The sequence below is a fragment of the Carassius auratus genome, chromosome 3, assembly GCF_003368295.1.
Source record: "Carassius auratus strain Wakin chromosome 3, ASM336829v1, whole genome shotgun sequence".
Taxonomy (NCBI): Eukaryota; Metazoa; Chordata; class Actinopteri; order Cypriniformes; family Cyprinidae; genus Carassius; species Carassius auratus.
The window spans coordinates 26,208,755-26,223,071 of record NC_039245.1 but is presented as its reverse complement, the minus strand read 5'-3'; the positions used below and the strand labels follow the sequence as shown (position 1 = coordinate 26,223,071).

The 14,317-nt window shown below is 38.1% G+C and overlaps 1 protein-coding gene across 1 annotated transcript; it reads left to right on the top strand.

Annotated features, from left to right (window-relative positions):
* The first annotated feature begins 1,690 nt into the window (after positions 1-1,690).
* Positions 1,691-13,261, top strand: LOC113052716 (ras-related protein Rab-37-like). Its single transcript, XM_026217133.1, has 9 exons — positions 1,691-2,175; positions 3,453-3,563; positions 6,766-6,807; positions 7,451-7,517; positions 8,059-8,111; positions 8,280-8,345; positions 11,123-11,179; positions 11,284-11,360; positions 12,153-13,261. Exons 1-9 carry the CDS (start codon positions 2,065-2,067, stop codon positions 12,259-12,261), a joined length of 693 nt encoding a protein of 230 aa, XP_026072918.1. The 5' UTR covers positions 1,691-2,064; the 3' UTR covers positions 12,262-13,261.
* The last annotated feature ends 1,056 nt before the right edge of the window (positions 13,262-14,317 follow it).

Genomic DNA, 14,317 nt, shown 5'->3' with positions numbered 1-14,317 from the left:
TTTTCTGAAAAAAAATAAATAAATAAATAAATCTGATGATTTCAGATGATTTCAAACCCTATCATCCTCTACATGCCAACCTTATATCTAAATACGTTAATATTCATATTAAACACATCACTTGTGAGCCCCTCATCTTCCTCTTAGTGTCCAGGTCAGCTCTGTCTTCTGTCATAACTCCCTGGGCTTTCTCAACACAGAGCGTCTGATTACAATAATATGATAATGATCATTTCACTGCAGGCGCTGATTATAATTACAGAGGGATCTATCTGGACTCGGTTGGATCATCAGTTTGTTGTTTTCCAAGTGTTTTTTCCCCCCTTTCATATTTTGTAATTAGTGTTTTTGTGTGTGAAACAGGGTGTTTAATATGTGTGCAGAATATGTGCAGAGTACACTCTGGAATTATGAATTTTGTGTGTGTGTGTGTGCACAAATAAATACCTATTTAGGTAGATCATGCCAAGAGCCAGCCTAAAGAAGACATGAAATACTCAGCCATCCTGCAAGATACAGGCACAATATTCCTGCAGATCATAACGAGAAAAAATATAGATGCTGTTAAATATAAATGATTATTTAGGCAGATGTTGAGTGTTTGTTATAAGGCTGTTCTTTTCATATGTTATGTTATTATATGTAATGCACATCCTCTGAATGGATGACAGTGTGTTCCACTCATTGCTCAGTAGGGGGCGCACTAAACACACGCTTTTGTAACGCTAAGTTATGAAAGTTTTAAAGCATACCATAAGAATTGTGACATTTTATATTTCCTTGATGGATGGATTTAAAGACCTGTTATCATACGGACACATGCAGGACAATCCATTGAACAATGATGACACAGGAAGAGGTGTTTAAGAGGACTTCCATATTTCAGGTAAATTATGAAAAATGAAGTGCCCTTTTCAAACTACTAAATCTTTACGGATTTGACATTACAAAGGGCTGCATTTTGTCAAACCTCATCTGCATTGGCCATAAGCGCCCCGACAAGCCCCAACATTGAGCGAAACTCTCACAGAAATTGAACGAGCAGGTAGAATGACTGTCAATCTGAAACAGAACACGAAATGGGCGGGGCTATAAATAAACAATGTTTATTATGTTTTTAGTGCTTGAATTTGTATTTTTAATTCACAGATATTATTAAAGTTCCTTGGTCTCATTATTTAGTCATAAATATGTCATGCCCAGACTTTAATCTCCGCTTCTGAAGCGCCACAAAAAAAAAAGACACGTGTCACGTGGTATGTGTTACTTTTCACCGCGCTGTTAAGAAAGGACCAATCACAGTCGTTTGCGATGCCATCTCTGTCCATGTATTTAGAAATTGCTGGCGCTCGAGGTTTTTTTTTATTTTTATTTTTTTTATTTTTTTTTTGGTGTCAGAATAGATTTGAACTATTAACGTTCTGGTGTACAAATGTCTCTAATTGAAAAAAACATCCTAAGATTTGAATGGGGTTGAACGGAGGATGGGCTTTCTAAGCGGCCCCTGCATAAAGAACAGTTTTTTTTTATGTCACATAAAAAAAATAAATAAAAAAAAACATGTTGGCAAGCATTTGCCGCTCAACATATGCGACGCGACAAAACCCCAGCACTCCCATTATAATGAACGAAGCAGCGCGCTCGCGGTACCGAGAGTTCGCTGATTCTGTGTGGGGCGCGCGCGTCGCGTCGTTGGTCGGTCTCCTCCTCTCAATCAGTGTGTGATCAGATGTGATCTGGCACCTGTGTGTGAAACACCCCCCGGAGCCTGTTGCTCATGTGTGTTGTGGAGCGATCCGCTTCTTTGCTGTGTGTGACTATGCGCGCGACTGCACGATAACGATCATGTTTCGCGGCTTTGCGCGGTACTGATGATGAAAAGGACGCTTTTCGGATAGATACATTTGTGTGGGTGTGTGTGTTTCTTCATGTCCACTGGTCTGTCCTCATCCTCCTCCAGCATCTGATGAAGTTTGGGCTCGTTTTAGATGCACTATGTGATGCATCTGTGATATAGTCTCGAGAAGAACACGGAAAGCAAGGTCCTCGTTATTCGTTTCCGCGATGTCAATGAGAAAAGCCACATTGTCGGAGAATGAGGTTAGAAACGGAACATCGAGGAATGTGCTGGAGCGATGCGCCTCGGTCAATGAGTATTTTGATATCGCTTTTAAGGTGTGAGTTACATTTTACTGTTTAGTTTATTGCTGGTGTCATGATTTGTATTGTTGTTGTTGTTGTGTCTGAAACATTTGCTCAGTATTAGTTGGCACCTGTGGCGCGCGCGAGTGCGTCTTCTACTAGGAAATCACTTTTTAAGAATGCAAATGCATGCTCACAGTCATGCAAATGTCAGAATTCACTTTACATGGCTGCAAACATGTCCTTTTACATGCAAATTTAATATCTTAATAGTACAATATAGCATTGGTTCTTCAAAACTGGTGATCAAATTTGCAGTCAACTTAGCAAAATTATTAAAATAACATAGTATTTTGTATATTCAAGTTAAACCTTTATTCTACAGTGTATGTCAGTTGTATTTTATTTTTTGCATGGATCTTATCTAACATTGTTTACCCCCCTGCCGCCCACAAGCTGTTTTGTGTCACAAGCCACCAGTTCAGATCTACTGCTTTATAGGCTGCATTATACCACACATATATATTTTTATTTTATTTGATGCATTTCCTCTAATATTTAAGTAAAGTGATAGTAGTTTGACACTTCCTCAATGGTGGATAAATATTTATGCATCTAAATACTTATCTATATACTCTAAAGAGAATCACAGTTGAGATAAAACATCAAGTCTCTGGGATTCCAGAATGATCCCTTGAGAAATTGTGATTTTTAATTTTTTTTTGGTCCAATCCAAGGAGCAATTTTTGCCTCCGTCTTATTTGTAGTGTGGAAGATGCATAGATTTAAAGTGCTAAACAATGTGCAATGTGGTAATTGCGCAACAGTTGTTCCTGCAAATGATATTATGCAATACCAGTTAAATGCAATTGTGTAAACACGCATTTCACAATGTAACTTTCCTCTCCATTACAATGCATTTTTTTTTCAGTTAAAAACAACTGCGTCTTGGTGTTAAAGTCAACATGGAAGCGAAACTTACGTTCTAATATATGTTCCTGGTTTATTGTGCACGATTTTACTGCTGTATGTTATTCGCAATCATTTAATTCGCTCTTATTTTCCAACCCTTTCTCTCTTCTTACTTTTCACACACGTTTTCGACGGATTGAACTGATTTTTAGTTTCACAGTTTTGTCTTGTTCCACTCGAAAAGGTCAAATTAATGAAGTAAGGAGTGTTGGGAATGTCATTCCATGTTGACTTTAACACAGAGTTGGTGAACAGTTAGAGCTCATTAAACGTAGCCAGGATGTGTGTTATAAAGTGGTTGTAGGCCTAACAGCTGTCTCTGACCCTGATGCCTTTAGGTGATGTTGCTGGGAGACTCGGCAGTGGGGAAGACCTGCATCCTGGTGCGCTTTAAAGATGGTGCCTTTCTGGGAGGCAACTTCATTGCCACAGTGGGGATAGACTTTAGGGTGAGCCTGCAGGGGACCAAGCTGTTTGCTGCTTCTCTTTTTGCAACATGTTTATATCTACTGATGGAGGTCATACCATGATACATCTATTTCTTTCTGAACTGAAATAAGCATTTCCTGTATTGTGAGTTTCAGAGCTAAAAGTTTTGTCACCTGCCGCTTTAAATGCTCAAGCTCTTTTATGTCGGGTGGCTCGCAATGTTTTTATCATTCAATTTGATAGTGTGGCAAACATCATTGGAACGTTTCTTTTGAATTTTGCCGTGGGATGAAATGTTATTGTTAATGATTCATCAATGCATATTCTTTTTTTTTTTAAATCTGACCTTGAAATCTGACATATGCTGGCCTTCCAGTAATTCAAACCCCTTTCCTCCACAATTCGGTGCAAGTTGGCATTCAGTTTTTAGTGCACGACCACATCTTAAAATCCAGTCAACAAATGATGGACAAAACCATGTCCAACATTAATTTTCCTTTTACAATTATCTGTTACCTTTTGTTGCAATACAGAAGAAAAGCTCTATTGCTACTTCAGTTTCACCAAGAGCTTAAAGACCCAATGAAATGGTGCGTATCCTATTAAAACAGGAAGTTTGAGTGAGATCAAAAAGCTCATCAACCATTGTCTCCATCACAGCCAGGAACCGTCACTTGCTAATTACAATCACTACCAACATTGTCACTGTAGAGAGCATTTGATTGGACAAAAAATGGATGCTCCTAATGCTCCTAAATGCAAGATGAGAGCCATCAATATTTTTGGTTTATTTTCTCAAACTGTCATGTTTTTTGGCCTCAAGATGGTTAATGCACCATTATGCTAATGTTAGAGGCTGGTGTCAATTGACATTAAGGGCTTGTTTTTTATTGGAGGAAAATAAAGTTTGTCATGCTCCACGAATAGATTTTTGCCCTCAAGCCAAGACAGTCGATTTGGTTTCACAGTATGCGTTTTTGCAAGGACGTGAAGGTTATCTTGGCGTGTGATGTGGACCGGTTTCCAGCGTCAGCTTCGAGTAGAAAGTGCCATGCTTGGAGACAGAAGGTGTCTTTAGGAAGTTCGAAAACCTCTTTAAGCCCTCGTTCTTTGATCGCCTGCCAACAACGTCTGAAATGAAGCATCTTATCTGCTGCAGCTCGGAGAAACAGTGAAGCGTTTCTGTGCTGGTATTTTCTTTGAATGGCACAGCGGCAGCACTATAGCCTGTGTCTATTTTTGGGCTCTTCCTTGTAGCACTTGCTCAGCATGAGGATGTGTGGGAGCCAGAGCAGAGCGGGTCTGATGCCAGAGAAATGGAAAACCATTACAACAAATTGATGGCTGTGCTTGATTGATGCTGGATAGGCAGAGGAAAGTAGTATGTATGTTTTTAATAAATCAATATCCTTTCCGGTGTCAAAAGGGCCTTGCAACTGACACAAGGTCGGGTTTCCATTTCTCAAATAAGAGGTTGAGATTCAAATAGATTGGTAGAGCAACTCCTAGATGAATGTCCTATAGTCATATATCATCGCCACTGTAGGAATGGAAATGGTAAGGAATTTAATGATTCTGGCCTTTTACTTTGCCATTATTGATTCTTTTAGTACTTTCGAGGAAGAGCCCGTCAATATTTGTTCACGACTGACACTAATGTAAAGGGGTCGACCAAAAATTGTCAACTCACCTTCACGTCGTTCCAATCCAGTGGAAGTGAGTGGAGCCCAAAGTTGACCATCATGCTTCACGAATCCACCATAAAGAAGCACAAGTAAACACAGTCATGTGATAGATTAGTGCGAAGAACAGGCCAAAATGTACTGTAGATTATGATTTTGGTTTGGTTTGCCGCTTCTCTCCGTGTGTTTTGTGGAAGAAAGTGAGTCTTACAGGTTTGGAACGAAATGAGGTTGAGATTTAGTTTTTAAACTTAAATCAGTAACTCATAAGAATGGCTGAGAGCTTTATTAACGTTATAATCCAATCCAATTAGGCAATATTGTAATAATTTTAAATCTGTAAGCTGATTTCACTCCCCTCTTACGACTTAAATAGGCAATGTTTTCAATCGATTCCCAAACCTAAGCATCACTACAGTGGATTTCATGTTATCTTATTCTGCAGCTTTTGTTGGCCTGCCCTTGGAGAAACAAGAAGACTTCTTCTGAGCTCTGTCGAATGCACTTCTGTCAAGAAGAATTGTGTTTTCATTCGAGTCAGATATGCAATGCTGAAGGAAGGAACAATACCTGTGTCCTTATTGAACCGGTTAATGCTCTCCTTGAATTGCTTTGTACTCTGCTCTGATTTCATGTTTTATGCAGAACTTCCTGGAAGGAGTAAACAGCCAAAGCGTCCATTTGTGATTACTATTACTCTATAGTCAACCACAGAAGCAGTTTTGTCATCATTTACTCCCTTGGAGCTCCAAACCTGTGCCTTTTTTCTTTAGTGTATCCTTATCCTTACATCAGTTAGTTGGCAAGACGGATTTGAAATGATTTCGTGGATGATGGAGTGATTATTTGACGTGATTTGATTTAAATGATGAAGTGTGCCGTTTCTGTGCAAGTGGCGAGAGCTACAAATCAAACTACTTTGAGTTTTCTCTCCACATTAAGCTGAGAAAGGAGAAATGAGTGAATAAAATGACATGCTTCAGCTTCAAACGCCTACGTTTTTTTTGATCTGTCAGCATTAACTATAGTCACTGTGTACGGTAGATGTTCAGGATTGAATGATTGGGGGCCTGTATGTGAATGATAATTACTCATCAGTGAAAATCTCATTTCCATGTGTATGACTGACGTCTCTGATTGCACTGCCATTTGGTGCACGAAAGCATCTGATAAGTCTGGTTCTCTCAGCGCAGAAGGTGCGATTTTAAAACATTTCGCTCACAAAGGAAGTAACGGCTGACGTCAACAGGAAATTATGCAGGGAGCTGGTCTGTTATTTCATCTACACGCTGTATAATTAAGTCTATGTGGAGAGCCTGGCCACACAAAAGCAAAATAGCACAGTTCGAGATCTCACTTAAGTAGTGCAGCTAAATTGTTTTCCTGTTTGGTTATATGCATGATTTCCTTGAATAGCAAACTATTTACTGCTCATTATGTTGCCTTTCAGAACATTGGTGAAAAGAAGCAGTGCATTGTGGTTTTCTGAGTGCTGTGTTTTAATGGGGTTTTCTTCTTCTTTCTGTTGCATAATAAAAAGAATAAGGTGGTGACTGTGGATAACATGAAAGTCAAACTCCAGGTAAGAAAACAAGACGAGTATCACTATTAATTTCACTCCAATCCAGTACTGTTTGGCATATGGGCATGAATAATTTAACTTGAGCAGGTGGTCGCTGTTATGATCAGATTTTCACCTGTTGGATGATAACGCAGATTACAAAAATACCATAGTTTTAGAGTGAAGGAGGGATCATATTACAAGTAACACAAGTTGCATGATTTTCAAGTAACTAGTGAAGTAATGCGTTATTTTGACCCTGTGTTGAAAGAACGTCCTTCAGACTGAGGCTTATTAATTTCACTTTTGTTTTAAGAGGGCTTTTACAGTTGACAGAAATATAAAGTTTTGTTTCTTAGTTATTAAGTTTTTGCGAGCAAGCCCAGCTCAGGTGACAAAAAGTAATGCAAAAGCATTATTTTCCATAAAAAGTAACTAAGGCAGGCAATTAGTTTATTGCATCAGGACAAAAATCATAAAACAGATTATTCGTAATGGTTTCAGGTTTCCCTGTTTGTAAAAAAAAGATGCAGTTGATGCATGGGCTGAATTCATGATAAATGAGACTTTTATTTTTTTCCCAATGAGGTGTTTTAATTTACCTGAATTCACCACTGCTTGACACGTCAATGAAGCTTGACCTGTTAACGCTCCTCTTCTGCAGATGTGGGACACGGCCGGTCAGGAGAGGTTTCGCAGTGTTACTCACGCTTACTACAGAGATGCTCAGGGTAAATACGCCATCTTCACTGAGACGTTTGCACATCTAACAGACTCCATTACTGGTGCGGTATCTTTATCATAACAGTAAGTCATGTAGCACGTCCCAAAGCCTTTCAGTGGGGCTGAGGTCAGGACTCTGTGGCGGCCAAGTTTGAGCTTGATGAATTATCATCCTGGAGTATGTGCATGGTTGTTTGTGAAATAAAAAGTGATGTTGCCAAACATACAACATGCCAGAAACACATTAATCAATGCAATAATGATCGAATCATTAAATCTTACGCATTTACTTCTCTTAATCCAGACAGCGACACACACACACATTTAAATACATCATCTTTGTTTAACGTAGTGTAGAAAGAAGATTTAGTTTAGTTTCAGTCTCTGTGATAGATCACTGCAGTGAACTTTAAACACTGCGGTGAAATTTGTACAGTCACATCTCCTAAAGAACACGGCAGACTTTTGAGTGTGTGTTTAATGACTATAAAGCTCAGCTTGAGTCATACAGTACGGTGTGACTTAAACTCGCTGTGCTTCCCATTCCAGCTCTACTGCTGCTGTATGACATCACCAGGAAGTCCTCCTTCGACAACATCAGAGTGAGACAAACTAACATTTTGAGACGTTTTAAGACGCCTGTTTATTTGATGTTCTCGTTTTCTTGCTGCGGTTAGCGTGGGTTGTGAGATGAAATTCATTTCTACCACAGAAGTGTTTCTTGTCCTTCAAAGTGTTTTTTTTTTTTTGCATGTCTTATCGCCACGCAGGCCTGGCTGACTGAAATCTATGAGTATGCACAGAAGGATGTGGTCATCATGTTGCTTGGCAACAAGGTAAGTGGGACTTCCTGAACGGAGTGATCAGAAATAAGCAGTCCCTCTTTAAATGTGCATATAATGTTTAATGCACACACACACAGAGAGAGAGCGAGAGAGAGAGCAAGAGAGAGAGGGCTACAGATCAATTTTTTCTTTTCTTTTTTAATCTCATTTATGTTTTTCTGCCTTTTATGAGTCAGTGTGTCATTTTAGGCATTAATTCATTTTAGACGAGCATTTTTGCCACCTTTGGTTGGCATTTACCTTGTGGTGTGTGGTTAGGGTGTGTTCTGGTTTAACTGCTCTAACTGGTTTTGCAGTGGATTAAATAGTGCCCCCTAATGTCTGATATGAAAGGAAAGCTCCTGGGTTCAGTACAGGCTGTTTACACTGAACATTTTGACTTGTCCCTCAAGCAAAAAACACTGTTAGTATTGAGACAGAAGGATGGAAAATGACTAAGAGGAAGGGAATGTGTGACTGAATGCTTAAACCTCTAAAGCCTGGCATATGAAAGATATGCTGGAAATTTTATATATACATATATATATATATATATATATATATATATATATATATATATATATATATATATATATATATATATAAAGGAACAGATTAGATAAAAGATCTTTATAACGACAGACTACTTACCAAAGTTACATGTGAATATGCCATCATTCTATATCTAACAATAGATTCGTCTTAAAAAAGATATTTAATGGTGGTGGGCAAAGCATATAATGCACTGCAATACAATGATGACAGAGACATGAACAAATAAATGTTCAAAAGTCTGGTGGATCATATTTGATTTGTATAAAAATGATGAATGGAGCGTGATATTTATATTAAAGTTAGTTATATTAAAAATGTTTCTTTGATCTTTCAAGCTGTTTGATGCCACTCAGCGGGTGTTGCACTGCATCGGTCCGTGGGAAGTTTAATGGTCCCGTTTTACGCGCTTTTTTGAAGCTTTGATTGTGTTTACAGTGTGCAATATAACGTTCATGTTTCGCGTGTAAAAAACACAGTATTTTTCACACAATTCACCTATCTGTATACTGCTGTTTTCACTGTCACAAAAACAGGCTGATGACTTCCTTGTTCTATGAAGCCTCTCCTTCAGAAACACGTAACGAGTTCTGATTGGGCCAGCGGTTCCTGTGCTGTGATTCGACAGCAGCTGAGAGCAGGCTGCCCTCCTGGAAAACCGCATTCGTTTTTTTGCACAGCCCTAACATCTAGTTAACAAAGCTAAACAGCGTTGCCCTTTGTGTAGTAAGTTACAGAAACTGTTAAACGCACCAACTTAAATAATAAAATACACTTACCAGTTTTGTTCCATAAACAACGCCTTCTCCAGACAAAGAGGGAACTGCTCCATCTTTCAAGAATAATCTTTGTGTGAATCCGGCATTAAACTGATTGAGATTGAGAAAGTTGTCCTCAGCAAAATGAGCTGCACATAGTTTTACATGTGGATTATAAATTTCAGGAACCGAGTTAAACATAAGTTGTAACCATTAATCTCAAAGGACAGCGTTCCTGGGAAGCCCAAACAAAGATGATTGGACTCAGAGATGAAAATAACAGCTTTTCAACGACATGGCGACAAAAACAAACAGCTCTTCCTTCTTCTCCGTCGGAGCGCAACAAGGCCACGCCCCCTGTTTGTGAATTCATGTGGGCGGTGGTTAGTCAAAAAACGGATCTAGTGATGTCATTACTGCAGGAACTAGAGGGCTGTAGTCCAAACGGGTCGTTTTTTGTAGGCGAATTCTGTTAAAATCTAATATCTCGCTTGGCATTGAACTTTGAGCTTTAGAATTTTTCAGATATTATTTATACTCTAACAACAACATTACACACTAACTAAAGTTTAAAACATGGAATCACGAAGAAGGGGACCTTTAATAAAAAGTGCATCCTTTTAAAATAAAGTGTTTTAGATGACTCCGAGGGGTGAACAAAGACCTCCTGTAGCGAATCGATGTGCTTTAAGAAAATATCTATATTCAAAATGATGTTGAGGTCAGCTTTGTTTATCAAACAGCTTGAAAGATCAAAGACGATTTTTTTTATGTACTGTAACTCCAACCGAGTTCGTCTGAAAGAAGAAAGTCATATACACCTAGGATGACTTCAGGGTGAGTCATTTATGGGTGAACTGATGCTCTAACTAGCTCCAGTCCAGTAAGTGTTTATCTTGAAATATTAAGCTGTTCTAACATCTATGCTTATGTCAGTAAAGATCAGTCCGTAAAGGTTTCACAGCATCTGTATATCATTTACCTGCAAATCAAATATGATGCAGTAGGCTTTATTAGGATTCTGTGTCCTTCTGCAGTGACCAGAGAGAAACATTTCAGCTCTTCCCTGAGTGTTTACAGTAATGCATTTACAGGCAAACTAAACTAGGCTAAGTTAGACAAGTTCTTATTGATTTACACTACAAGCTGTCAGGATTTCTTTTTCTCTGTGCAGCAAATTGCATTCTTTTCCTCAATTTGGGCCTCTGAATGAAATTAGAAATGTTCTGTTTGAGCTCCGTATTCTCCTGTATCATATTACAGGAGCCATAAAACATGATGCAAACTTTGGCTTCACAGGGTTAACCCACGACGTTTAATTAAATCCTAACAGCTGATTAAAACTATTTTGATTTGATTCTGTAAGGACAACAAGAACATGTCATGTATTTGAGGGTAGTTTCACTTTATTAAGAAAATGTCTTTCAAAAACACAAATGCATTGCTCTGTAATATTACAGTGTAATTGTGTTTGTACAGTCAGATATGGCTGCTGAGAGGGTGATCACACATGAAGAAGGGGAGAAGCTGGCTAAGGTACGAGCGTACATCAATGTAACACATCCATATAACCGCTATTACAAATAATCAGTAAACATAGCAGTTTATTTAATTGCAATCCTCTGCTTTCTTCTTTGAAGGAATATGGAGTCCCTTTCATGGAGACAAGTGCCAAGACCGGCGTCAATGTGGAGCTCGCTTTCCAAGCCATAGCAAGGTTTGAGACTTTCTGTGTATATAACATAAGCATTAAGTGAATTTTACACAGTTGTCACTATTACTATTGCTTGTATGCAGAGACAATCTGATTAGTAAGCAACATTGATATTAATATAATACAAATTAAATGGTTGTTATAGTTAGTGTTTTGACCCACTTATGTAGGACATAATTACATCGCTAAAAAGTATATAAAGTATAAAAAATACTTGTATTGCCTGTAAACTATGGTTAAAGTGCATTGCCAAATGTACTGAAAAGCATTTATGGTAAACTCCGATATAATTTAATGCAATTTCTATTTAAGCCTGAATGTCATCTATTGAAATATGTTTGTAATGTTGTTTAGTTGCACTTTAGTTACATTTAAAATGTATTAACTTTAAATGTAATTTTGAATAACTCGCTATACATTGCATTAAAGTATCTGGACTTCTTTAAAGCATGACGAAAGACTATTAAAAATATATATATTTTTAAAGTAAAACTTTTTATTTGACATAAGGACACTTTTAAAAACTGCACTTTGTAATAAAGTGTGTAAAGTGTAAAGTGTCTCACTTTAAATAAAAAGTGCCCTTTCATTTAATTAATTATTTTGTCCGCGGTTAGTTTTAACATCACAAGTACACTACAAGTGCACATCCAGTACAATTAATCACACTCACAGGTTTATTCAAATGTAAGCGCTTCAAGGTTTTTCAAGCCTTTGTCGAACCGGCATTCAAATGTTTCCTTGAACTCTTTTCATTTTTAGTTATTACATTGATTAATATGTTGTCTCATTCAGAGAACTGAAGCACAGAAACATCCAGCAGCCCCACGAGCCCAAGTTCAAGATCCACGATTACATCGAGTCCCAGAAGCAGAAGTCCAGCTGCTGTGGCAGCGTCATGTGACCAGCTCCAGACGACGGATATTCATGCACCAAGACGTGTGAGGAGGAGACGTGCTTTGTTTTGATGTGTCTGATCCCGAGACCCCTGTTCGCTTTATAGTCAGGAATATACAGCCAAATACTGCTGAGATGCATCAGAGTAATAGGTTATAAACTGTATTAATCCAGGTGTGTACAGTATCCAGGTGTGTCTGATTATTACAGGTACGTTGTTTGTGTAACATGGTTCCCGGGTTTCTTCTCTGATGGTTATAGCTTCTATCTACACACAGCAGAAAATATATTAGTGTTGTATTACATTTAATGCCACGCAAATGTGCACAAACTGTGTCGTGTTTTTTTTTTACATATATAAGATTCTTGTATATTTGAGTGTCTTGCAGAGTCAGAAGATCAGCTTATGTTTACAATCAGTTTATAGTGATGACTTAAAATCAATCATAGCACAGCTTGACCGAGTCAGGCCTGATTATGACATAAAATCGGTTTCTTTTTGCTCGGCGTACAAGCATGTCACACTCATACACTCACTGTATGACTTAGAGATCGATGTGAAATGTGAATCTGAGTGGTATCGTACAATATTTCGATTTGTCTCATCTGTACGCTTTATATTTTTCATAGTGATCACAAAGTGCCATGAGAAAGTCCAATGTGACCACATATGTGTTTTGTGAGAGGGTTTTGTGTGTACTTCTGGTGTTTTACATGGTTTAGTTCATATTTAAAGCCACAGGGGGCAGTATTACACATTGAGAATTACTCATCAATAATAAAGAGCTTAATGATTGAATTGCCTTACCTTTGAGATTTCAAATGTGTGTCCTGTGCTTTTGAATAATAAAGTGAATAACGTGAACATCCGGTTAATGGTCTCGGTTTGGGACAAGAGAAGATGAACACACTTTATTTGAATGAGTAAATGCTTGTGATGTGTTGTTCCTTGTAAGTTGTTTTGCATAAAGTCATCTGCCAAATTAATAAATGTAAATGTTATTTGATCTTGGCGAGACAGTGGTCGGAAGCCTGCTATTGGGCACGTGCTTGTGTGGTGACGTCATGAGTCATGTGACCTCACGCTGCACCTGTTTGCTGAATATTTGGCTCGTGGCAAAGCGTAACGAGCTAGAAAGTGCATTAAATCTGTCGAGTTCCTCTTTGACTGTTTTCGGTTTTTGCAGCAGCCAATCTAAAGTTGAAACTATTCATCATTTATAAATTTCTATAAACCATTACTGATAATTTTGTATATTTATGGGCATTGGACTTTTAGATACTGTACCAAGGTTCATGTAAAGTTAGGCTAAATGCTTGCTAAAGACCTAATTGTAATAGTAGTTGCAGTGTGTTTCCAGCAGCTGCTTCTTCAAGGACTGCAGTGCATCTCATCCTCCTGGACTGAGTCATATTCACCAGGTCTGGATGTGAGATGTTACTCCACTTTTCCACCAAGATCTCACTTGAGAGAGACACATCTGGGAGTACATCCGGACACTTGTGGTGTGCCACTGCAGTGACTATTAGCTGTATTTCCAGTCTCCAAGTAGCACTCTCTTAAGTGTCTTACATTTCATTGCAGTTTCTTGCTCTGGCCACATCTGCAGTCCTCCAGCAGAACTATAGCATGTTCACACATGCGATCGGGATATATACGAATAACATGGATCTTTTGGTAATGTATATTATTGCATTGCATTGCATTTGCTCCTCCAAAGAGCGAGGAACACATACATTATTGATTAAAACCAGAAATTAATGACAAAATATTGATTTGAATTGTGAAACTAGTTTTTTTCAAATTCCATTGGACGATATTTGATTGGTTTTGCTTGGTCTTTAACATTTACTACTCGCCTTATCTCTGACAGTGATGTCGCCTTGGAAGTGCACTAACTTTTAAACCAATTCTTGTTCTTGTTTTTTTTTTTTTTTTGGATTTGGCAGGAGGAACTGAAACCATAACTGCAGTTGTTATTTATGACATTTAACATGGTATTCATAATTTTCAATATCTCTTTAAAATCGCATTTTATGGATGATAATCTAAAGCCAACTTC

Coding starts and splice junctions, on each gene's coding strand:
- LOC113052716 (XM_026217133.1), top strand. CDS start 2,065: ATGTCAATGAGAAAAGCCACATTGTCGGAGAATGAGGTTAGAAACGGA. Junction 3,564..6,765: donor CAGTGGGGATAGACTTTAGG/GTGAGCCTGCAG, acceptor CATAATAAAAAG/AATAAGGTGGTGACTGTGGA. Junction 8,112..8,279: donor CCTCCTTCGACAACATCAGA/GTGAGACAAACT, acceptor ATCGCCACGCAG/GCCTGGCTGACTGAAATCTA.